The 24,230-nt window shown below is 49.6% G+C and overlaps 12 protein-coding genes across 12 annotated transcripts; 8 read left to right on the forward strand and 4 right to left on the reverse strand.

Annotated features, from left to right (window-relative positions):
• Window positions 1-397: 397 nt before the first annotated feature.
• Window positions 398-952, forward strand: Pdw03_6682 (EF-Hand 1, calcium-binding site; the record flags this gene model as incomplete). The annotated part of the gene is made up of 1 exon (XM_014681275.1): window positions 398-952. One exon carries the CDS (start codon window positions 398-400, stop codon window positions 950-952), a length of 555 nt encoding a protein of 184 aa, XP_014536761.1.
• Window positions 953-1,572: 620 nt separating this feature from the next.
• Window positions 1,573-2,193, reverse strand: Pdw03_6683 (HOOK family protein; the record flags this gene model as incomplete). Its single annotated transcript, XM_014681274.1, has 1 exon — window positions 1,573-2,193. The coding sequence occupies one exon, from the start codon at window positions 2,191-2,193 to the stop codon at window positions 1,573-1,575; it is 621 nt and encodes a 206-aa protein (XP_014536760.1).
• Window positions 2,194-2,517: 324 nt separating this feature from the next.
• On the forward strand, window positions 2,518-5,014 carry Pdw03_6684 (Mitochondrial escape protein 2; the record flags this gene model as incomplete). The annotated part of the gene is made up of 3 exons (XM_014681273.1): window positions 2,518-2,593; window positions 2,646-4,391; window positions 4,458-5,014. The coding sequence occupies 3 exons, from the start codon at window positions 2,518-2,520 to the stop codon at window positions 5,012-5,014; spliced, it is 2,379 nt and encodes a 792-aa protein (XP_014536759.1).
• A 533-nt stretch (window positions 5,015-5,547) lies between these two features.
• Window positions 5,548-7,314, forward strand: Pdw03_6685 (Dihydroxy-acid/6-phosphogluconate dehydratase; the record flags this gene model as incomplete). Its single annotated transcript, XM_014681272.2, has 3 exons — window positions 5,548-5,640; window positions 5,707-5,795; window positions 5,847-7,314. 3 exons carry the CDS (start codon window positions 5,548-5,550, stop codon window positions 7,312-7,314), a joined length of 1,650 nt encoding a protein of 549 aa, XP_014536758.2.
• Window positions 7,315-7,582: 268 nt separating this feature from the next.
• On the forward strand, window positions 7,583-9,512 carry Pdw03_6686 (Dihydroxy-acid dehydratase, putative; the record flags this gene model as incomplete). Its single annotated transcript, XM_014681271.1, has 3 exons — window positions 7,583-7,991; window positions 8,061-8,272; window positions 8,343-9,512. The coding sequence occupies 3 exons, from the start codon at window positions 7,583-7,585 to the stop codon at window positions 9,510-9,512; spliced, it is 1,791 nt and encodes a 596-aa protein (XP_014536757.1).
• Window positions 9,513-9,781: 269 nt separating this feature from the next.
• Pdw03_6687 (Chromosome segregation protein (SepB), putative) lies at window positions 9,782-12,686 on the forward strand (the record flags this gene model as incomplete). Its single annotated transcript, XM_014681270.1, has 8 exons — window positions 9,782-9,821; window positions 9,884-10,041; window positions 10,096-10,247; window positions 10,306-11,258; window positions 11,309-11,443; window positions 11,497-11,628; window positions 11,685-11,980; window positions 12,033-12,686. 8 exons carry the CDS (start codon window positions 9,782-9,784, stop codon window positions 12,684-12,686), a joined length of 2,520 nt encoding a protein of 839 aa, XP_014536756.1.
• A 241-nt stretch (window positions 12,687-12,927) lies between these two features.
• Window positions 12,928-13,992, forward strand: Pdw03_6688 (chromosome segregation protein (SepB); the record flags this gene model as incomplete). The annotated part of the gene is made up of 2 exons (XM_014681269.1): window positions 12,928-13,192; window positions 13,262-13,992. The coding sequence occupies 2 exons, from the start codon at window positions 12,928-12,930 to the stop codon at window positions 13,990-13,992; spliced, it is 996 nt and encodes a 331-aa protein (XP_014536755.1).
• A 485-nt stretch (window positions 13,993-14,477) lies between these two features.
• On the reverse strand, window positions 14,478-15,910 carry Pdw03_6689 (Tetracycline transporter, putative; the record flags this gene model as incomplete). Its single annotated transcript, XM_014681268.1, has 2 exons — window positions 14,478-15,770; window positions 15,842-15,910. 2 exons carry the CDS (start codon window positions 15,908-15,910, stop codon window positions 14,478-14,480), a joined length of 1,362 nt encoding a protein of 453 aa, XP_014536754.1.
• A 934-nt stretch (window positions 15,911-16,844) lies between these two features.
• On the reverse strand, window positions 16,845-18,352 carry Pdw03_6690 (Histone-fold; the record flags this gene model as incomplete). Its single annotated transcript, XM_014681267.1, has 4 exons — window positions 16,845-17,437; window positions 17,519-18,032; window positions 18,113-18,140; window positions 18,222-18,352. 4 exons carry the CDS (start codon window positions 18,350-18,352, stop codon window positions 16,845-16,847), a joined length of 1,266 nt encoding a protein of 421 aa, XP_014536753.1.
• A 452-nt stretch (window positions 18,353-18,804) lies between these two features.
• Window positions 18,805-19,280, reverse strand: Pdw03_6691 (Histone-fold; the record flags this gene model as incomplete). Its single annotated transcript, XM_014681266.2, has 4 exons — window positions 18,805-18,831; window positions 18,909-18,990; window positions 19,096-19,127; window positions 19,185-19,280. 4 exons carry the CDS (start codon window positions 19,278-19,280, stop codon window positions 18,805-18,807), a joined length of 237 nt encoding a protein of 78 aa, XP_014536752.2.
• Window positions 19,281-19,749: 469 nt separating this feature from the next.
• Window positions 19,750-20,645, forward strand: Pdw03_6692 (uncharacterized protein; the record flags this gene model as incomplete). The annotated part of the gene is made up of 5 exons (XM_066101420.1): window positions 19,750-19,841; window positions 19,894-19,981; window positions 20,269-20,391; window positions 20,456-20,497; window positions 20,556-20,645. The coding sequence occupies 5 exons, from the start codon at window positions 19,750-19,752 to the stop codon at window positions 20,643-20,645; spliced, it is 435 nt and encodes a 144-aa protein (XP_065956503.1).
• An 816-nt stretch (window positions 20,646-21,461) lies between these two features.
• Window positions 21,462-23,895, forward strand: Pdw03_6693 (SPX, N-terminal; the record flags this gene model as incomplete). Its single annotated transcript, XM_014681264.2, has 2 exons — window positions 21,462-23,705; window positions 23,764-23,895. 2 exons carry the CDS (start codon window positions 21,462-21,464, stop codon window positions 23,893-23,895), a joined length of 2,376 nt encoding a protein of 791 aa, XP_014536750.2.
• Between the last annotated feature and the right edge of the window lie 335 nt (window positions 23,896-24,230).

The following is a 24,230-nucleotide window of genomic DNA, read 5'->3' on the forward strand; positions in this document are numbered from 1 at the left end:
GCGGGGGTTTTTTTTTTCTTCCTTTTTTTTCCAGGTCTGCAAGGTGTTTAGAGCGTCTGCCATTTGGTGATCTCTCTATTTTTGCTGTACATAGCTTTTCTGCAAATCTGACTATGTCTCATCATTGTTCCAATGTCGTCTATGAGGCCGAAGTTCTTGTTTTCTTCAAGGCCCTCTACGCCATTGTTTGAAAGAACAAAGAGCTGGAGAGTCAACCATAACTTCGTTGTTCTTTCTTTAGCAACTTCCCCCTTGATGGACTTGCGTGGCCGGCGTATGGTTAAACTATATATTCATCCTTATATCCTTGCTTTTCCGGACCACTCCATTTCATTCTTTTGTTTCAACTAATCCGGCTTACCTATTTACAGATTCACAGGTCCTATCCATTGCAATCATGAGCAACGAAGCCCACAAGACATCCGAGGCCGCTAGCAATTTCAACCCAAACGGCTTCGTCACTGACCGCGAGGTCGGCGGCCAGCGACGTTCCATCCGCCACTATAACAATGGACGAATATCAAGGCGCGGTAGTAGTGTTGAAGGTAGCATCCGAATAAAGATGCACGGGCACTCCAAAGTGACCGGAGGTCGCGCCAGGCCTCCCACCTTCCACTTCAGATGCCTAAGCGGCCGGTCTACTCCAGCTGTTGCATCCGGTCCATCTGATAACGCTAATATCACTGCTGAGATGGCCAAGCTTACCGTTGACCATCCCACTAGCCCTAAGATAGAAGGACTCAGCAAGAAGTTGAACCTCGATGCCGATCCGGGGACCGAGACTGTGACTCTGCGAAAAGTCACTCCCTCGTCTACGGCTAGTATGGCCTCCTCTACTTGCAGCTTCGGTAGCAATAGCTCTGTCAATGCTAGGATAGCGGAAATAGAAGATCGAGTAAGAAAGCATGTCAAGACACGGCTTCAGTTTGTAAAGGAGGAAGATGGAGAGTAGTAAATGAGCGAAGTTTGGATTGGACAACTAGAGAATTGAAGAACATCACCTTCGTTGCCTGTCTTCTATTGAATTGCTAAATGCTAACTTGTCGAATTCTACCATAGGTCTTACAAGCTGGCTCCGCAGTTGTGCTTTTGTATGCACGGTTACTCCCAGTTTCCCAGTCTATGCTCAATGGCAAGTATGTTTTAGGTTTCCTCTTTAATAGCCCGAGACATGTCTCCTGTATCGACGGGCTTTAAGGGTTTGTTGCCAAGTTTTCTGCATTTTATGTTGTTCATTTGTGTGGCGTTCTTCAAGCGTCTCTTGAAAATTTTCACTCAATCAATTTACTTCGGCATCATTCTCTCCCTTCAATAAACTTCCATAGATTGTGGGGCATAGGTATAGAACCCAAATAAATATAGATCTGAGGAATTCCGACCATACAAAACTATATGGTGTAGCAAAAGACAGCCTCTAAAGCGCTATTGTTGGATGCGGATCCGCGGGGTCCTCCATGACCATCGAACAAACGCCGATGCACAGAGGAAATCGAGAGCTTGATATTATACATGAGCAAATGAAACAAGAAGGGTGTATATCTACTTATTGTAACAAGAAGAGAAGAGGGATCATCATGAAGCTGCCTGTTCCGCCTGGTGTTTCGCCGCTTCAGCTTCAGCCTTCATCTCCTGCCACATTGTGGCAAAATCGCCCTTGAAAGAGTCTTTTGCCGGGTCTAACCGCACGTCCCAGACATCCTCACTGCTGGGGCCTGTCTTGTACTTAATCGCTTTCTTCCGGTTGTGGTCTCGGATCTCTCTCCTGCGCAAATCTTCCGGCCAAGTTCGTGTCTTCATGCACAGCCATAAATTATCCCAGTGATCGCTGCATGACCGTAGTTCTCCATATCGATAAACGTTCACAAATTGACCTCCGAAAGACTGACAGAAGAAGGCATAATCGAAGGCATTGCGGCAGGACATGGTATCTTGGTAGAGGGACTCAGGAGAGATAGGGGATGAAGGTGTTTGGGGTTCTGACGAAGGATTTCCATCAGCAGTCAGCCCTGGTCGTTTTGAGAGCGAGGCATCCTCAGCTCTAAGATCTGCCAGGATTTGGTTGAATTCCAAGTCGGCTTGTTCGTCGGGGGTCAAGGTCTTCGGTGGTGCATTCTGTTTTGCTGGTACCGTAGGAATTGTAGAAGGAGTATCCTTGGAAGCATCCTTGGTGCTTGATCCCCACAGCCAGCCCATTCTGTTTTGCGAGAGGAAAGAATTGGTGGATCACCTGCGACACCTTGAACTCTCGAGGTTATCTTTTTGACGGTAATCAGGATATCATGTGACTCCGATAACCAGTCATGAACCGACGTCATCAATTTGGCAAGTTGATTTACATCACTTGATCGATTTTCCAACAATTAGTTTTTTCCCCCCCTCTCTATTAAGTATGTGTCTATGACCAGAATGAGATTGACACCCTTATTAAAAGGTCCGTTGGCCGTTCGGTTCTCGATAAGCTCTCATATCAGCGCCCATGCGTCCCGGGGGTGGAGAGCTCCGCTTTGGGGACGCTCGATGATACGATGCACATCTTCTATCCAGTCGGGACATATCTCGGTAGGAGAAAACCAAGGGATTATCTATGTGAATAGTGAGCGCGCAGTTATAAGAAGCTATCATGTCTACCCACTAATTAGGTCTAGACATATTTCCGCACCGACTACAATGGCTGCTGCGAGGACCCCTCAGCCATATTCAGCCTCTCGAGGGATTTTTGGCACGAGCCAACAATCCAGAACTAGCGGCGGCTGACCCGACTCGTATAGTTCGACGCGCTTTTCCCAAAGAACTAGATCTGGAGATCAAAGAGGTCGTGACAAGGTACAAAGAGGGAGGCGCATTCGTGAAGTATGCGCTCAAGTCGGACATTAGCAACGATACTATCCGATATGCAATCAAGGAGCATCTTAAAACTAATCCTATTAAGCCCTGGTTTAATCCGGTCTTGAAAGTTGATGCGGACCTTGTTCGCGGAACGCCGTGGATCGAAGACCTCTATCGAATCCCAAGCCAGACCCTAAAGGTGGAATTTTTGCCAACATCCCCTGATAGCTCAGCGGTCGAATTAACTCAAGAGTCCCTATACTCAATGTTTCGACCTTACGGCAAACTTCTGGACATTCAGACACAGTCATCAGATTCGAAGGTCGAACCACGATATGCGATTTTGCGATTCGAGCGTCCTCGGTTCGCCGTGATGGCAAGAAACTGCATGCATGGATTTGTTGTTTCTGATGAATCAGGGGGTGGCAAGTCCGGTACAAGGTTCAAGATCAATTACGAGCGCAAGATCAAGCTGTTTATGATCAAGGATTGGATTTTGAACCACCCGAGACTGGTGATCCCCGCTATAGCTGCCCTGATAGCCACAATCACCGTCATCGTCTTCGATCCAATTCGTACATTCTTCATCACGCTCAAAATCAAGTCGTCATTCCAGAGTGAAGAGAATCCAGTTCTCCAGTGGGTTCGCAAACAAGCCAGCAAAGCGAGTATGTTCTCGTTTGGAAAACGAAAGTCGGACCCGCGAGGTCTAGCGGCTATCTGGGAAGACCGACAAGCAGAGATTGGACAACTGCGGGCCTGGCTAACCGAGACCGCAGAGACATTCATTGTTATCCATGGTCCTCGGGGCTCAGGCAAGCGCGAGCTGGTTTTGGAACAAGCTCTGAAAGAGCACAAGTATAAGGTCATCATTGACTGCAAGCAAATTCAAGATGCTCGGGGTGATACATCCAAGATTTCACGAGCCGCGGCTCAGGTCGGCTATCGACCGATCTTCTCTTGGATGAACAGCATCAGCAGCTTCATTGATCTTGCTGCACAGGGGATGATTGGCACCAAGGCTGGCTTCTCCGAGACGCTAGATGCGCAGTTGAGCAAAATCTGGCAGAATACTGGTGTTGCTATGAAACGAGTCGCCTTGGAAGGTAGACGAAAGGAGGACAAGGATTTCAACATGTCCGAAGATGAATACTTGGAGGCTCATCCCGAGGTGAGACCTGTCGTTGTAATTGACAATTTCCTCTATGACGCGGATGACCGTGTCGTTCTCGACAAACTTACTGAATGGGCGGCTGGTCTGACATCTGCAAACATTGCCCATGTCATCTTTTTGACGACTGATCCTTCTTTTGCAAAGCCACTGAGTAAAGCCCTGCCTAATCAGGTTTTCCGCACAATTGCCTTGGGTGACTGCTCGCTCGAAGTTGGTCGTCGTTTCGTATTGAGCCATTTAGATACAGAAGCAGGCGATAGCGACGATGAACAGAATGCAAGGCGCAAAGAGACGCTTCGTGGCTTAGATTATTGTATCAAGATGCTGGGTGGTCGAGTTACTGACCTGGAGTTCATGGCCCATCGCATTGAGGCCGGGGAGACCCCTGAAGGTATTTTTACCATAGTTGTATATGTTTTTTTTTTTTGCCTTGTGAATTCCACTAATTATTGTCTAGCTGCCGTGGACCGTATCATTGAGCAGTCAGCGTCTGAAATTCTAAAAATCTTCATCCTCGGAACAGAGTCGATTACACCTCAATGGACCCGTGAACAGGCGTGGCATCTGATCAAGTCTATTGCCCACTCTAGGGATGGAAGCTTATTGTACAACAAAGTCCTCCTCGACGATATCTTCAAGGACAACGGCGAGGCCACTCTCCGGGCACTCGAGCAAGCAGAGCTCGTATCCATCGGAACCGACAAAGGATTCCCGCGATATATCAAGGCGGGAAAACCCGTGTATCGTGCTGCTTTCCAACGTCTGGTTGCGAACAAGACCCTGCAGGGCCGTCTTGATTTGTTAATTCTCTCCCAGCTTATCGGCAATGAGAATTCAAGTATCATGAAGTATGAGGAGGAGCTGCAGGTCATTGGCTCGCTTCCAAAACATCCCTGGGAGCTAACTTCACGAATTGAGTGGCTTCTGCGCAAAGTTCACGGATCGCAGTCGAAGATTCTCAAGTATGAGGGTGAAAGTGCGGCCTTGTCCAAGGGTTTACAGAAGGAGAATTGAGCTTTTAGCTACTGTATCAATCTCATCTGAATACTGTTACATTACTGATAGCCCTAGCATACTTAATCCGGTACTTTTTTAAATTGATTTGTGCTTTATGACTTCCGATTTATCCAATTTTAATCATGGGCATAGATCTGTTGTCGACCTCAGGGGAAATATAACCGCAAATCAAATGATCCATCAATCTCTACTTTGATTCGATGATTCACAGTATGGTCTAAAGACCCTCACTTGATTATATTAAAGGTAGTCAGAATCGATTTTCAAACCATTGAAAATCACCGATCAAGAAGGAAGCCCCCTGGGCAGACCCTCGAGCTTAGTCAGCCAGAAAAAGACACCCTCCGTTTGCCATCGTGTCCCTTCATCTTCATCTGTGGATATTAGAATTTTGAAATTCTCTGGAGTGAATCAATTTGAATTGTCTGTCATATCATATTATCTATCCCGAGCCCTTGAGTGGGTTCCGGCGCTGTTCAACCGTGTTGTCTTGCATGACAGGGTTTATTTTGGGCACGGATTCAATTACAATGGAGAGATACGATGCCTTGAGTCTTGTACAGGCCATCCGTGAGAAATATATCGGATTAAACTGGTCAACAGTTTTTGCTGTCGTGGTGTTCGTATGCATCACCACCCGGATTATTTCGGGACTTCAAAGTTGTGAGCGAGACGTTTCACAATCACAGACGGTGCGACAAGCACCTTATTGGTTTCCCTGGATTGGTCATGGCCCTGCCTTTTTATGGGATCACGTCGCCTTCTTTACGAGAATTCGGTTGGTCTTGTACTATACTGCCATTCTACGCACCTGCTGATAAGAGTATAGAAAATCTATGAAGGAGCCTGTCTTTGGCATTTACATTCGCGGTGTGAAGTACAATGCTGTGGTTTCTCCATCTATGATGAAGACTATTTTATCTGTCAAATCTGCCGCACCACACAATCAGGTTCTCGATCAGGCTCTGCAAAACGTCTTTGGCGACCGCGGCCTCATCCGCAATCTGGATTTGGATCGTTACCAAGGAGTTAGCGACAAGGCTTCTACCATTCTCAACGAAGAGGCTTTTGTCACTGAGGCTTCTTCTGCTATTACCCGTTTGGTTCAGCGCGATATGCCGAACCTGGTGAGCTTTTGCCGGAGCATTGTTGACCAATACCCCTGGGAGCGTGGCATCAGTGGAGTCGAAGTTCCCGATGAAGGGGACCAGAAAGTATGCGAGGCCAATCTGTTTGCACTTGTAAGCAATTTCATTGGTCACGTGAGTTCTGCTTTCCTGATGGGCGAGGCGTTCGTGGAGAATTTCCCTAATCTCTCAGAAGACCTTGGAAGACTCGACGATTGCTTTGCGACACTTTTCGTGGGCACTCCCCGTTGGGCCCCGCATCCAGCGGCTTCAGCAGGGCATGCGGCTAGTGATCGGCTTCGCCATATCTTTTCAATCTTTCATCGAGCTTTTACTGCCTGGGACGATGGGATTGACCCCGGCATTGAATTGCGTGATCTTGAAGATGTTTCTGAGCTATTCAAAGATCGGATGCGGACTTTTCGCAAATTGGAACTATCTCCAGGTGCCAGTGCTGCAGGGCACTTGTCTCTGTATTATGATCTGATTGAACACACAACCAAGATCACCTTTTGGACAATTACTCATCTGTTTGCCGAACCTTCACTTCTCGATCAAGTCCGTAAAGAGATTGCTCCTTACATGGTGGCTTCCAGACCAACTCGCGAGGAAACGGGGTTCCCCTTCGATGAACCTCCTCGTCTCTCTCTAAACATTGAAAAAGCACTCACATCTTGCCCACTGTTTAAAGCGTGTTACTGTGAGACTGTGCGCCTTCATTCAGCGGGAATCTCTTTCAAGAAGTTAGGGTCCGACGTGATACTTTCCGAGTCGGCAGAAGAAGCCGCCCATGGTCTGACGGAGCCCCGTACATACAAGATTGCAAAGGGCGAGTATATCCTTGTACCCCACGGCGCCTACTACCATGATGCTCGATACTTCTCAAATCCGGAACAGTATGATCCCCTTCGATTTCTCGTGACTGATCCCGCAACGGGAAAACAACGGGCTGATCTAAGCATCCTTGCCCCCTTCGCGGATGGATTGTATGGATCTACGGACAATGGCTTCACCGAGCGGGCTATCTTGACTTTCACGGCTGGCATTGTGGTCTTGTGGGACATTGAGCCCACAATTGGTAAATTTCTCTCAGTTCCAGGGCACAAGACTAGCTGGGGGGCTTTCCGACCGACCAAGGAGCTGCGGGTAAAGATGAAGTTGAGGGTATAGCCTTGAAGCAACGCACAGCGTTTTATTATAGAGAGAGCTTAATACATTTCAATTTATGACCATAGACCGTATGGACCGTATAGACCATGTCCTCCATGTACTTACTCCACACACTCCCTCGGCTCGGATTAATGTCCGGATCGGCCTTGCACCGATGACACCATCCACTAAGAGAAGGAGAATATATAAGTCGCCTGATTAATGTGCGCCTAGTTCCTCCGTGGTTTGGGGGGAATTGCGTGATTCAACAAGGGAAACACAATCCAACATGGTCGAACAGAATCCCCACAAGGACTACGACCTCACAACCCCAATCACCTCCACATGTGGACTTCGTCAGGGCCTAACATCATACGGAGATGCCCATTTCTCCCTCTTTCTTCGCAAGGTGTTTATCAAGGCACTTGGATATTCAGAAGACGCGCTTTCACGTCCAATCGTAGGTATCATCAACACTTTCTCGGGGTTCAATCCCTGCCATGCCAATGTGCCCCAGCTTGTTGAGGCGGCCAAGCGCGGCGTGCAACTTAATGGAGGACTAGCGATAGAATTTCCGACCATCAGTGTTGCCGAGTCATTCTCGCATCCAACCAGCATGTTCCTGCGGAATCTGATGAGCATGGACACGGAGGAGATGATCCGGGCTCAGCCGTTGGATGCTTGTATAATGATCGGGGGTGAGTCCCACTCCATCTATCTAACGTTGAATTTCTGTGATGTGAGAAGAGCCACTGACAGGACCTAAGGTTGTGATAAAACCGTTCCTGCTCAGTTGATGGGTGGCATCTCTGCTAACAAGCCAATCCTCCCACTGATCACCGGTCCAATGATGCCAGGAAGCCACCGCGGTCAGCGCATTGGAGCCTGCACTGATTGCCGAAACAACTGGGCGGCTTTTCGAGCGGGCGAAATTGACATCGAGGAAATCTCGGCCATCAACGAAGAGCTTGCTCCAACGGTACGTGCAGATGCGCTCTCATCGGATAAGGGGCCATGTAGCTCGCTAACCACAATGACTACTCGTTCAGATAGGGACATGCGGTGTCATGGGCACCGCTAGTACAATGGCTTGTGTGACTGCTGCGTTAGGAATGATGCCGCTTCGGGGCGCAACTGCACCGGCGGTATCATCCGCAAGACTACGAATTGCTGAGGAGACTGGCGCAAATTCAGTTGCAATTGCAAAGTCTAAGAGAAAGCCACAAGAAGTGTTGACCAAGGAATCGTTCTGGAATGCCATCACAGTGCTTCAGGCTATCGGGGGTTCGACAAACGCCGTTGTTCACCTGCTCGCTATTGCAAACAGGCATCCAGAACTGCAGGGAGTCATCACTTTAGATACTATTGAGGAGATTGGCCGCAATACCCCACTGTTGATTGATCTCAAGCCGAGTGGAGATAACTATATGAATGATTTTCACAATGCAGGAGGCATGGTGGCGCTGTTGCAGGTGCTTCGCCCCTTGCTCCATCTATCTGCTGTGACAATTACTGGGCAAACTCTTGGCCAAGTCCTCGATGCGTCCCAGTCTAAGCAACTTTCCTTTGCGCAACAGATTATTCGGCCAATGTCGGATCCTTTGTTTCCCGCGTCATCCTTGGCTGTTCTGCGTGGCAATCTTGCCCCAGACGGAGCGGTTCTCAAAGCCTCAGCGTCAAAATATCGGCACTTACTCTCACACACCGGACCGGCTGTAGTATTTGAGAATTCGGCCGACCTTGCTCAGCGAATCGATGATCCAATCCTTGGTGTGACGAAGGATAGTGTGCTGGTCTTGAAAAACATTGGTCCGGTTGGCAATCCTGGTATGCCAGAGGCTGGTCTCATACCGATTCCAAAGAAGTTAGCAGAGGCAGGAGTTAAGGATATGCTACGGCTTTCCGATGGTCGAATGTCAGGGACCGCAGGCGGAACCATTATCCTGCATATCTCGCCTGAAGCTGCGCTGCCAGAGTCGCCATTTGGCGTGGTGGAGACCGGTGACTTGATTATCTGCGATATCGAGACTAGGAGATTGCATTTAGAAGTTTCCGAAGCAGTATTGCAGACTCGAATCAAACGTAGACAGAGTCTTATAGGAGAGTCACGGGCAAGAAAGCAGAGCAGAGGCTACCGCGGGTTGTATGAGCGATCGGTGAATCAGGCACAAGAGGGAGCAGACTTTGATTTTCTAACAGCACGAGGTGCCAGCATGTAGAGTAGAATTTACTTCGGATACAAATTCAATATTCAATGTGACCTTTGATCAGTTGAACCCTGGAATGTCTGGACAAAAGGGGCCCTTACCCTGAGCCCTGAGCCCTATCTTGTTGCCCAATCAGGTTAAATCAATCCAGGCGCGTAACGCGGACGCGTCTGACCTTGTAGATCCCTGGCCATTTGCGATCCAGCAGATTAAGATCGAACGATGCTCTAGAGTTTCTAGTTGCAACTTGATTTGATCATCTACGTCAGGTCTCATTTACAATGAGTTCCGACCCTCTTCGCCCCCGGGGGCGCCCAGCCCGTAAGTCATGCCGATGACCTGGGGAGACTCTAACATTTACTGACAATGCGGCTTTCTCATAGATACGCCTGGCACAACGATACTGGCCTACACACCTGATGGACGACGGATTGTTACTGGTGGGTCCAATTCAGCAATTCGTATCTACACGGTCGGTGAAGATGGAGAGCCCAAGACAATTGACGAAGGTGTTGACGCGCATTTCGGCATTGGTGCTACGGTATGTTGGAATTGAAGAATCAGGATCTGCCGGAGGAACTGATAGGATTGCTAGAATCGGTCTTTCATCATGGGTGCCGAGGATGGAACAGTCTGGAAGTACGACATTATGTCAGGCAAGATGCAAACCTTGCTCGTACGATGCGCTTTGCCAGTCCGGGACATTGCAGTGACGAGAGATGGAGAATGGGTCGCGGTAGCAAGCGAGTAAGTCTTGAAGGGATTTTGTCAGATACATGAATGGATGCTTACAATGATGGACTAGTGAGCTCACTGTCAAGATCGTGAAAGTCGACGACATGACGCAAGTCAAGTATCTTCGGGAACAGTCCAAGGGAACGAAGCATGTCACGTTTGATCCAAGTGGCCGATATGCGACAGTATCCGGAACAGATGGAATCCTCTATGTATACTCTATGCATGAAGAGGAGCCAGGGCTTGTCCGCAAACTCGACGGAGTGATTCGACGATTAGAGCCAGATGCCGAGGCGACATCGAGAGCAGTGTGGCATCCCGATGGTACTGCATTTGCTTCTGCGGAAGCGACCAGAGACATCTCTATTTACTCGACCTCGGAGTGGAAGAAAGAGAAAACGTTCGCTGGCGGTCATACCGGGGACATCACGTCCTTGAGCTGGGCCCCGAACGGATCTCTTCTGGTATCTGCTGCAGCAGATGGATATATCGTGCTATGGGAAACAAAGACGCAAAAAATCCTGCAGCGATACGACTTTGGAAATGTCATGAATTTATCCTGGCATCCGACCAAGAACTCACTTTCATTCACAACTTCGGACGGAGAACTTTTTATCTATGATAACTTTGTGCCGAAAGAACACGAATCGCTGCTGCAGAAACCGCTACAAGCTGCTCCTATCCTGCCCGGGCCTCTGGGCGAGATCTCCAACAATCTCGGGCGAACCACACTGGCAGAGCGGTCCAAGGAGGCCATCCAGCGAGCGGCGAGAAGAGGAACTCCCGACTCGCTGGATGATATCCTTGATGGAGATGACCATCTGATGGATTTTGTCGAGGATGATGATGGGGCTGGGTACGCCGATGAGGGACTAAATCTGTATGGTAAGCGGCCAAACGATCATCTTGACGAACTCAGTGGCACTAGCAACAAGCGCCTTTACTCTGGCTTTGAGAAGCCCAAAGCCCATCCGCCTCTTCAACCTGGTAGCACACCTTGGGCCGGGAGTAGAAGGTATCTCTGTATGTTCTGGTTCCACCTTCGTTAAAGTCGAATTTGCTAAGTTGACTAGGTCTGAACTTGACGGGATCTGTCTGGACGGTGGACCAGGAGACACATCACACTGTCACTGTGGAATTCTATGACCGAGAAGCTCACCGAGACTTCCACTTCACTGATCCATATATGTACGACAAGGCTTGCCTGAGTGAGTCGCTTATCTTGTCTTTATGTGTTGGAAACTTGGCTGATCAAGTATAGATGACAACGGAACACTGTTTGCCAACAGCCCTTCTGATGGTAGTCCAGCCACCATCTTTTACCGTCCACACGAGACGTGGACTGCACGAGCGGACTGGCGAACTGAATTGCCCGAAGGGGAACAAATTCAAGGTAAGACTTGAAATGACTATGCCTTATCTAACCGTCCTACTAATGCCCGTTAAAAGCTCTGGCACTCAGCGATTCATACGTTGTCGCTGTGACATCAAAGGGCTATGTTCGAGTGTACACTCTCTTTGGGACTCCTTTCAAGGTGTATCGACAGAAGAGCCAAGCTGTGACTTGCGCGGCATGGCGTGATTACATTTTGAGCATCGGAAACGGTCCTGTAGGGATTGATGGCCATGCAACCTTACGATATACGGTGGAGAATGTCAAGCGCGACGAGATTTGCCAAAACGAAGACACTGTCGCCCTTCCGGAAGGGGCCTCGCTACAGAGTGTTTTCTTCTCCGATAATGGGGTGAGCGCCTTCCAAATAGAAGAGTTGAAAATGAAATTAACCATCTTCTTAGGATCCTTGTATCTATGACTCGACTGGCGTCCTACTAGTTCTGCAACACTGGCGCACATCCGGCCAAGCCCGATGGGTACCACTCTTAGACACGAAGCAAATGGCACGTCTCGCGGGAGGGCGGAAAGAAGAGACATACTGGCCAGTGGCTGTCGCACAAGACAAATTCCACTGCATCATTCTCAAGGGTGGCGACAAGAACCCTTACTTCCCACGGCCGTTGCTCAGTGAATTCGATTTCCAGATCCCAGTTGCCAGTGCTTCTCCAAAGGATTCTAGCGAGTCTGAAGATACGACAACCGAGGGCGCCCGCTTTGAGGAATCATTCGTACGTGGAAACGTACTTCTGTCGCTCTTCCGCGACCTTCTCTCATCGACCAATGCGACGGCACGCCAGCGTTCTGACTTGGCGCGAAGGGAGCTCGACTTGGACAAGAACTTACTGCAGATGCTGGCCATTGAATGCAGAGAGGGCGAGGAGCGTGGTATGAAGGCGCTAGAACTGGTAGCCTTGATGACGGACCGCTCTGGTAAGATGCTTGAGGCAGCCGCTAAGGTTGCACAGCGTTATGGACGTGGTGTTCTAGAGGACAAGATCCGTGATCTGGCTGAACGGCGGGTTATGGGAATGGGAGACGATGATGAACTGGCTTGAGGATGGAATTCTTACTAGCATCTTGAATGACTTCCCAAATCAGACCCGTAGACCCTTAGACCTATCAAACTAGCATAGATTGTACTATTCAGTGAAGATGTAAGTTGTATAAAAATGTATTTTAGAGCATCGTGATTGGTTACCGCAACGTCATTTTCCCCGACTCCGCGACTCCGAGCAACTTCAACCTGTCTACATGGCTGGATAACATACCAAAAGCAGGCTGCTTCTGAAATGCAGAATGCCGAAGCTGCTCTCTCTGCGCACGTCTCTTCCCAATCAGCCGAAGAGCCCTGTCTCTGGCAGGCTGTTTGCTTCGGTTTCGCGACAGCGACTTGCGCAACTTCGTCATGGCCTTCTCAATGAGCCCTGGCTACCTCCAACTCCAGCTGGACCTCTATCAACTACATACTTCTCCCCGGCTTGGGTGCGGAAAGAGCAATGGGAAGGCCCTCAGAAAACCGATCACAAAGCACCAGATGAAAGAACCTTGAAACTTGGAAAAAGTGTGTACTCACCATCTCCTCGCTCAAATTTTTTTTTTTAAGAAAAATCTTTCAAACTAACTATCAAAGCTTTACGAACTCTCTCACCACTCTTACCGACTATCTTGTACAATACCTTACCCACTGAAATCCTGGCCCCGAGTGTCAACCTTCACCTGTTCCCATCCACACATCCACACCTCCCCAATGTCAAAGGACGTACACTCTATCGTGCAGCCATATGGACTGTCCCGGTAGCATGGAGTAGTGTACCCCTAGTCGGCAACGTGAAATTGCAAATTCTCAGCGAAAGGATTGTACGCGCTGGGACGCTGCTTGACCCTACGCATCATGGCTCCCATCACGACTGCGGCGATGAGCGCCTACTAGTACGATGGAAAACCGAGCCACGAACAGACAGTCGCCCTTTTCATGGCCCAGACTCTTCGAATACTAACTCCACAACCTCGAAAACTGCCCCATCCTCACAAAATAGCCACCTCTCGGCTTCCACAAATAGCACCAACAAAGGCTTGAGTGTCCTTCTCGGTGGTGAAGAGCCTATCTTCAAGCTATCAAAGGAAGAGCAATTCACCGGTATCTTTATCTTCTCTTTCGATGAGGAGGGTCGCATCCTGACTCATACTATCGAGCATGCCAATGAAGCGGACGGCTGGGACCGGACTGCTAAATTCGTGACTCTCACTGATTGGCTTATTGGCAAAGCCCGTGGCTCGTTAGACCCTGCTGCCAATGCTGGACTTGCCATGGCAACTGGTCAAAATCATGGATTTCTTTCTGGCAATGGCCAGAGATCGTGACTGCACCCTCAAACTCGATTATACCTCGAGTGAATCTTTCATCGGATGAACAATTTCCAAGGCAATTGAAAGAACGTACAACGACCGCTGTGTTCATGTATTCTTGCCTAGGTGTATCACGTTTTTTTTTTCCCCGTTTACCATCTTTTTGTTTTTGATTCAAGGCGCAATGGCATCTGGTTATCAGTGTCGGGGGATTGGCTGTTTTGATATTGAACTCCTTTTTTCCCCTTGGCCTTGCCTGCTGGCACCCTTAAGACATACTTTCGCCACTCTTCTGTATTTTATACCCTGAATTAAACAAAAGCAGCAAGCTAATCAAACCACATAAATGGAAAGCTCAATCGGAAATGACGGAGATGGAGAGAACTTTTGACTCTGATATTGTTCTTTGATGAAAAAAATTGGAATAGTAGGACATTGGAGACCATCTTCACATGAAGCATGCTTCCCACCATGTTCCTACATGTACCCAGTTATGGAAATTACTTTATCTTTTTGTGAACAGCAGGCGACTTCAATAAGCCGAAAGCCGCAACTGTAACAAGACCCATAGCGAATCCGCCAGCGGAATAAGCAGCCTGACGGCCAGCCCACCAAAACAGAGAGCAGAATACAACAGGGCCAGTCGCCCTACCAGCCTGTCCCCACCCTCGCAAACGGCCCATAACCGCACCACGGTCCGCGTCCTGCGCCTCGAAGCTGCCCAGGCTGTTGAGTGACGTGACAACCGTAGCGGTCGTTACCGCAAGCAAAGCGCCGGCAGCATAGAGACCTGAGGGCGAAGAAACGCGAGCTAGACAGAAGAACGAGATGGTGCAGGCCACGACACCCGCACGGAGGGTGATCAGCGGCGGGAGACGGCGCACCAGCGTACCCTGAAGGAGTGAGGCAATCAATCCCATTAGGGACAAGAGACGTCCGTTCAATGCGGCAGGGCTGGCTGTCGTGGCAGATCCCGCGTAGAGCGTTGTAGTCAAGAAGGGGAGGGAGAACTCCAGACCGGAGAAGGGGAGTAGGAAGAGGAAGTGGAGGACATTAAGAAGGGCCGGGTTGTTTGTATGGGTGCGCTTAGCGAGAGAACTGCTCTTCTCTTTTGTCTTCTTATTCGACGCATCGTTCTTCTCAGCGGAGGAATTCTCGCCCTCCATCTGAAGCGTCGTCAGGCGGGGATGCGTCTCGGGCAAACAGATCCAAAGATACACAGTCTCAATAAAGATCAGGGCAAAAGACACAATTGCAGCGATAATGAACGGGTTCTCGGTGACCATATTGATACTGCTGAGCGCCGCACCTAGTACCGGCCCAAAAGTGAATGCGACGCTGAAACAGGCCCCGATTAGTGCCATGGAGGAGCCGCGGCGCTCCTCGTCTGTGATATCCACCACTATGGCATTGGCCATTTGCACATTTGCTTCGCTCAGGCCACCGATAATACGACTGGCGAGGAACATGCGGAAGTCCGTGGCTGACACCCACAGCGCGACGCTCAAGAGGTTCCCTAGCATGGAGGTGAGCAGGGCACGACGGCGGCCATGACGGTCAGATAGGCGGCCTATGATAGGTGCGGCAAAGGCTTGGAGAAGGGAGAACAAAGAGCCAAGGGCTCCTCCGAGGAGTACGATGTCATAGTGTGAGTCAATGGGGCGCGCGAATGAGTTTTTGTAGGCGTTTAGGTAGTGGAAGATGCGGTTAAGGAGGGAATCCGGAGACGGATCTTGTGCGCGATAAAACGATAGCAGCGAAGGGAAGAGTGGCAGAATGAATGTAAAGGAGATCTGGATGGATTTATCGTTTGAGTAAATGTAATTGTTGGCTTGGAGGGGTTGGCTTCCAAGGTTGATCTTACCAAATCTAACAACAGCGAGAGTATCAAGACCTTCAGCACCTCCTTACGCTGGGTGCCAGCGATAGCCATTATTGCTGGCGCCGTATATAGAATCGAAGATGTAAGGACAAGGTTGGATAGAAGCGAAAATGAGCAGAAATGACAAGAAAATCGAGAAGTTGACACTTGTACAAGAGTACAACGTTTTAATCAGATTGAACCGGGATCTCCACTGGGCGTCGGTATTCCCTTGCCTATCGTGGTTAGCGCCGTGCCCTGAAACCGAGTTTCATCCAAAATACGCTAGTAATAAAAAAGGAGTACGCGTATTTCAAGCGTCTTCCGTCAGGTCTTGCAAAAATTGATCCGCTCTGGATTCTCTTGTAATAGAATTACATTACTCTAATACAAGCTAGGCTAGGAGAGGTAACTCCGAGAACCCCCGGAGAGCCCATCACGTGCCACATTCACCTCGTGGTCTCTTACACAACTAGCTTACACAACTAGTTAATACGCTACCTCTATGCTACCTAGTATCATCTGCCCTTCATTAATGCCACCAATTTAAGTAGCAGGCCTTTTCGGTCAAATCAAAGCGGTCTACACTGAAAGACGATTTTTATCTACGGGAAATCCTGTAAAGTAATGGTGCACTCATTATGATCAATTTCGATCTATGCCCGACCTGAAGCCTATCCACTGGTCCGTTCATAAGCGCCGATAAAACATAGCCATAGAATACATATGCATGTTGTGGGAGAAGCTCCCTGAGGGTCGGGGATATGCGCGCTGGAAAAAAAAATTGCAGTACATGGCCAAGCAGACTTTGGCAAAACCAGACGAAGAGATCAAAGTGACTCTCCGTGAAGGAAATTCGTTGCGTTCGTGAGCCATCACATCGGACCAGAAACTGCTGAGGCCAGTCCCGAGAAAAAAAGACCCAGAAATCCCTCTTTGGAACAACAATTTCGAAACAAAATCTCAAAATCAGCGGGTTCCAACTGACATCCTAGGATTGCCACTCCTACTCGCTGGAAGCAGGAACTTCTGCCGAGCCAGAGGCAAAGCCGCTTGCACCACCTCGACCACGTCCACCTCGACCGCCTCGTCGTCCACCCCGGCCGCGGCTCTCACCAGTACGGCTCTCACCAGTACGACCTTCATCAGTACGACCTTCACCAGCACGCTTAGCGCCATTCCGGCCTCGGCCACCACGCTGTCCGTGACGGCGGCGTCCACCGGCCTTGGCACCATTCTCATCCTGAGTCACAATATCAGCGCTAGCCGGAGTAGCCTGTAGGCCAGTGTCAGTCTCATCAGGGTTGCGAGGAAGCTTGACCCATTCGCTGCTATCATCGGAAGTAGGAGCCCAAGTTTGCTCCGCACTAGGGTTTCCAGCATCAGAAACCAAAGTCTGCGCAGGAGGGGCCAGCTGATCAGCTTGGGCAGCCACGGGCTCGGCCTGGGCGCTGAAAGAGGTATCTTGGAGCTCGGTCAGTCCAGCGTTGGCTACGGTAGGGTCGGTCGTAGGGTCGGTGGTGGGGGTTGCCTCTGAGGCAGCCTCAGTAGTCTCCTCAGGAGGAGCGAACTTGTCAGATGCTTGCTTCACATCGCCATCTAAAAAGATCTAATGTTAGCAAACACGTTCAAAGATCTTTGGCGGGGTAAGCGTGGGGGGTGGGGGGATTCATTACTGACAGGTAAAATCAAGAGTGGTCCCCTCAACGGCATTGACTTTTTCATCGGCACCCTCAGCAATCTTCAATAGCGAATTGACTGCAGACTGGTTGCCAGCGTACACCTCGAACAGAACACCCTCGAAAGCACGGCTCTCGGTGGTGACGGCATCACCGTCGCGTCGAAGGATGGCCGCGGCGCACAAGAATTTAGTCACGGTATAGAACTGCTGGCGCAGTGCTTTCTTGGAGGCCTCAGTCGCATCGGCAATCGCATTATTACGGACAGCTTCGAGCTCCGCCTCGTGCGCCTTGACAAGCGCGGCCTTCTGAGCAACCAAACGGTCCTCGTGTTGGGCAGCGAATTGCTTGTAGTGACCAATCTGCTCCTCGGCCTGGGCAATGGTGGCCTGGATGGTAGGTTTCTTCAGGGCCTGGGCCTTCTGGTCGTTGTTGATTTTCTTCTCCTCAATCAGTTCATCAAGCGACTTGTCGGGGTTTTCAGCGATGATGGCGTCGACTTTGGCGAGGGAGTTCTAGTCAAAAAAACCCCAGCAAAGTTAGAGATATTTGAAAAGAAACAATTGAAAGCAAAGAACATTCGGTAACAACTTACCAATTTCTTCATGGCATTGCGAAGTGTCCTAGACAGACCATACAATTAGCTCACTGTCACTTGCGCGTAGGCAATAGCCATGCAATCAGGTATCAAATTTCGAACATACTTCTGCAGCTCCTTCAAGTAGCTACTCTCTTGGCCATCAGAGCTAGGACTCTCGGGGTCCTTGGAGACGCTTGAAGCTCGGGAGCCCTTCTCCTCGTCCTTGAGCTTCTGGGTGGCGGAAGCGGGAGGCATGATGGGAAAGTGGGTAACACAGATATTAAAGTATTTCCGAAAAGCTTGTACAAGACTTAAAAGAAGAATTAAACGTGATAACGTTGAAGCAAAGATGGGTGTTGTGAAGAAAGAATCAACACGCGGGTCGGGAGCCCATTCTTGGTCGGTGTGGCCCACTGGCTTTGGGCAGACTCTCTACGCGATGTTAGCACGCGAGTTGAGCAATTAAGCAAACACAGCACTGGCCTATATCTAAGTATCTAAAAATGTGCAATTTACCAGGTAATCGAATTGTTGTTTGGTCATTTCTTCCATTCTATTGCCCTAGGGTATCTTGTTCACACTCGCGCACAACGCCATAATATCTCAAAATGCAAGCCAATTCCAGTACAGTGTTCCCCAAGCCTTTCATATCCATGCTAGGCAGGTATTCACCTCAATTACAGACCGATGTTATATCCTAGACTCTTCTAGCCCTGGAACTTGCGCAGTGTTTTCTAAAGGAGCCCACACTTGTCAGCTGTGTGTTCTCACAAGTCTTCGGGGGAAGCTCTTAGATCGACTTCAAACGCACCTCAGTAACTTTGCGCACGGTATTTGCTGAGATGTTTTTCTCTCCAGACTTATGCGACCGAATCGATGCCTCGCGCATTAATCTACAATGGGTTAGCCCATCGCCAGTTCAACCATGTCGGCGGCGAGAGCGCGAATCCGAGGGTTGCGATCCGTGGACAACGCCACAAGAATAGATGGAGACGCACTCTTGCATGAATAGAATGTAGTCTAAAAAGATCTACAAAGCTAGTATTAGCAACTGGATAAAGAAAGGTTTCACATCGGGACCGCGTACCAGTATGTCGGCATTCTTGCTCACGCTCCGATTGGAGTGGGCTTTGACAATACGCTTGACTGTTCCTCGCGGGTAAAGTTTCTGAGCTACCGCCATGACAATTCAAATATAGGAGATGGTGAAGCGGAAGATGGCCGTGTGCAATGTTGAATGTTTACCCCCAAAAAGGACGTGGGGAGCTCTTTGATCTGACTGAATACCGAATACCGTAATCATCCGTTTCTTGTGTAATTTGGTATTTGTATTTTCGGCATCGTGAAGCATATGACTTAATGTCATACGATGTACTCCGTAAGTAAATCTTCAACATGATCAGCATCTTTATTGCTGTATATTGCTAATGTACACCTCAACGCAGTCGTCGAAGAATTCGCCAGGCTGAGACACCAGCAATTGAACCAATGGCTACACGCCAGGCCAGGAAAACCCAGATTGCCATGCGCATGCGGTCATAATACCCACGCAACATGATCCCAACGGCATAAGAAGTCCCGTCTATTGCTTGGTCTGCCGGACCATAATATCTTCCCACTCCGAGACCACCGATACCTACTTCATTGTTATCATGTTCAACGTTCGTCCCCTGTGCGACTTGAAGGGTGGCCATTTCGCTATCAGCGGCCGTGTTACTAGGACGAGCACCCGATCTCACATTGAGTGCATTACGCTTCCGCAAATTATAAGTCACAATGCTTACAATCAGCCGCAGGTCGGGCACGGTAAATGTTGGATATTTCCACAACTGCACAGCCTGGTGGGGAGGGAGCATATCCAAGAAGTCAGCCAAGATACCGAGGGTAAGACCCCAGAGGAGCAGCGGACGGGCAGTATCACTCGAATCCGCTTGCCCGCTCAGACACCATTTCTTGAAACGCTGGACCAGGGAAGGTTTGGGCGTGTTCTCTTCAGGAACAAATCCAGGAGTTGTAGTGCATTGATTGGTTTCCGATGGGAGGAGCCTCACGGCCGAGAACTGCATCCAACCCATCAGAGACCGAACTACAAGACGGGTCAGAACTCCGCCTTGTCGAGCGAAGCGCTGTGACATATCCACATATTCCACGGTCCGCAGCAATGGTGATAGGAGGGCGCGCAGGGGAATCCAATGTGTCGACGCTACTTCCGTGGGCTGCAATCTAAGGGTCGGGGAGTCGCTGCGAGTTATGAGGAAGACGAAGGGACAAAGAACCATCAACCTGCCATTCAAGTCAGTCATCCAGTTCTCAGCGGCGAGAGAGTGAAGGGGATGTTCTTACGGTTCGGACCCCCAGCTGGTAGTGACCACCCGCTCAGGGAGATTGCCCACACTAATGGTATCATCCGTTGTCAAATCTAATCCAATTTCCTCTGAAGCTTCTCTAATAGCTGTAGCTTTATCATCTGCATCTTCCGGGTCACGCTTTCCACCCGGTAGGGCAACATGGCCAGTCCATCGGTCCCCAACGCGCGAAGCACGCTTGATGAACAGAACCTCCGGTTCACCATGCTGGACCCATGGCTGTGAAAAGAACACATTTAAACGTGGTTGGACTGGCTGATAGGCATCTTTTGTGGGGTTTGAGCTAGGCCAATAATCATAGGTTGGTCGAACCCGAATAATCAAGGCAACCGAGGCGCGTTTCTTGCAGTTTGGGGGGTTTGGGACGTAAGGATAAGGTTGACGATGTAGCTCGGCTAATACACCATGCAGATGATGGGACAGGCCCGGAGTTTGTGCAGACTTGGCCTCCATCAAGTTGTATATCTAATTTTAAGATGTCAAAAGGATTCTTTGGATTGTGGAGGATATCGATATCAGTCCCTGTGCACGTACCTCTATCTGGTCCCGACGGGGCGAAATCGGTCTAGCCCCGTAATCCCGTTCTGTTGTATTGTAAATTAACATACAATACCACCGGAACAAGTATAATCCGAAAGACTTGTACGGGCTAGTCGCCCACTCGTCCATTACTGGATTCTGATTGGACTGATCCAAAGAGCACGTGCGTCTATCGCTGGCTATCGAACACTTTCAGTCTGGAAGCTGCGACCTGTCCATCGCGTGGTTTTAAAGCTAATGGGCTGTTTTTTTGGGAGTGTCTGTGCATCTTTTTCGATCTGCAATTAAATCTTAGCTCTTGCTTTATTTTTTCTTATCATCAATCTGTCTCAATCCTCTCATTCTTACCTCTTCCTCCCTTCCGAATACCCCCCCCCCCCCCCAATCAGAGGTGCACATCACCCGGCCGTCTCTGAGTAACAACTGCACAACGCCATTTACATCCGGACTGGCTCAAAATGCGGTTTGGGAAAACCCTCCGTGCTGCGGTGTACCCACCCTGGAAAGGGAAGTACATTGACTACACCAAGCTTAAGACCTTGCTGAGAGAGAATGATGTCACAAGAGACGGAGAAGACGCCAGTGACTCTGATGATGACCAGTGGACTGAGCAAGATGAGGAAGCCTTTGTGCAGGAACTGCTTAATGTAGAACTGGACAAGGTCAATTCTTTTCAAGCAGAGACATCGCAGCAACTCCGAGAACGGACAACAGCATGCGAAGTCAAACTACGACCCGTGGCATCTACTCCGGAGCAAGAAACACCCGTCCTCGATGAACAGAAGAAAAGGGCCATTGCCTCAGAAGTTCTCCAAGAACTAGATAACATCACCAAGGAAGTCAGTGCCTTGGAAAAATACAGCCGAATCAATTTCACTGGCTTCCTTAAGGCTGCAAAGAAGCATGATCGCAAACGAGGAGCCCGATATCGGGTGAAACCTCTGCTTCAAGTGCGACTGTCACAACTGCCATTCAACTCAGAAGACTATTCACCGTTGGTCCATCGGCTCTCGGTGATGTACTCCTTTGTTCGAGAGACTCTTAGCCATGACATCGTGCAACCAAGGGAGACCGAGCATGGATTTGGCCGTGAGACCTATTCATCTTACAAATTCTGGGTTCACTCAGACAATGTTTTGGAGGTCAAGACTCATATCCTTCGCCGATTGCCAGTTCTTATCTACAGGCCGGGAACTTCCAAGGACCTCGATACCATCACTGAAGACCCCACCATTACTTCTCTCTATTTTGATTCCCCTCAGTTTGATCTCTACAATCAAAAGGTCGCACGAGCACCCGAAGCCGGATCTTTGCGACTGCGCTGGACGGGATCACTCAAAGACAAACCTACCATCCAATTGGAAAAGAAGATTGTCACCGACGACGACGAAAGTCGACAAGTCAAGGTACAGCTCAAAGACAAGCACATTAAGGAATTTTTGGACGGCGAGTACCGCTTCGATAAAAAGCTCCATCGCATGGAGGATTCGAACAATGGCGAGTCGGCGGCCGCCGAAGCCTTGAAGAAGGATGTGGATGAGCTGCAGTCCTTCATCAAGGACAATGACCTACAACCCATGCTTCGGGCCAACTACACGCGCACCGCTTTCCAAATTCCTGGCAATGATCGAATTCGTATTTCACTCGATACCAACCTTGCCCTCATTCGGGAAGATATCCTCGACAGTGAACGTCCATGTCGCGATCCATCTGAGTGGCACCGTACCGACTTGGATGATGCCGACATGACGTACCCCTTCAATGCTGTCAGGACTGGAGAGATCACTCGCTTCCCTCACGCTTTGCTCGAGATCCAGCTTCGAGGTAAGGCTCATAACACCGAGTGGGTCAAGGATTTGATGGTCTCCCACCTGGTCAAGGATGCTCCCCGCTTCTCCAAATTCGTCCACGGCGTTGCCTCACTATTTGAAGACCATGTCAACAGCTTCCCCTTCTGGCTTGGTGAACTTGAAAATGATATTCGTCGTGATCCCGAAACTGCATTCCACGAGGAACAAGAGCGATTGGCTCGACGAGCGGAAGAGAACATAGCAGTGGGCAGCTTCATGGGAGACGCGCGCAGCCCAGGTGTTCGCCCACAGGTCGGGTCGCCTTACCACCAATACTCTAGTGCAGGCTCTCCCTCGGCCATGCGGAGATCCTCAGCAGTCACCGAACCTGCTGCGCGGTCCCCACGTCCCTCGATCCCAGAGCCCCAGCGCCGTGATACCGAACCCGCTCCCGAACCAGAGGAAGAACCCGGGCCGCCCACTCGTGTCGAGTCCATCTTTCAATTCTTGGGGCTATCTCCTCAGCGCTGGCTTGGGGAATCTGTCTCTCTGCCGCCTGGCGTTCGACACCCCGGCGTCTGGATCAAAGATGCCGGGCCCGTTCGTGTGGAAAGTAAGGTCTACCTTGCCAACCAGCGAACTTTTATCAAATGGCTTCACATCAGTATCCTCCTATCGAGTTTATCATTGGGTCTTTACAATGCTGCTGGCAAGCACAACCAGGTAGCCCAGGCACTGGCTGTCGTCTATACATTCTTTGCCATCTTCGCCGCAGTCTGGGGATGGTTCATGTACGAGAGACGGGCCCGCCTCATCCGCCAGCGGAGTGGAAAAGACTTAGACAACATGTTCGGTCCTATTGTAGTCTGCATCGGTTTGGCAGTTGCCTTGGTTCTGAACTTTGTTTTCAAGGTTAGATACCCTTGGTCATTTTTTTTTCAACCCGGTCTTCTCGCTAACTCGTCAATAGTATTCCTCGGCACTAAGTCAAGGCCGCAACCACCCGCTTCCTATGCCTGTTTACTCTAACTCATCGGCTATTTTCGACAGCAACTCGGGAGGTTCGTGGGGTAACTTGAACCAGGCCCAGCAGGTTTTGTGATGGTTTTTCTGGAGCCTTTTCTTCAAAGTGTGGCTTCATCGGCGGAGCTTTGGTGTGGTTGTTGGATAATGGCATGCACTTCAGAATAACATCCTTCGGGGACATTTGTGATTAATGTTGTGTGTTGTCGATATTGTTCCTCTTATTCAATGCGTATATTGTAATTACAGCAAATTCAGAGTAGTCCCATTTTTAAAGATGCGAAATCCCAAGACATGCGAAACCACCTGAAACCCGCGGAATGTCATTGAAACGCTTACAAATCGACTGTCAGCCCCCGACGCCCATAAGCAACGCTCAAAAGTACAAAGCAAAGATATCTCCCAACTTCCAAT

The sequence above is a fragment of the Penicillium digitatum genome, chromosome 2 (genome assembly GCF_016767815.1).
Source record: "Penicillium digitatum chromosome 2, complete sequence".
NCBI lineage: Eukaryota > Fungi > Ascomycota > Eurotiomycetes > Eurotiales > Aspergillaceae > Penicillium > Penicillium digitatum.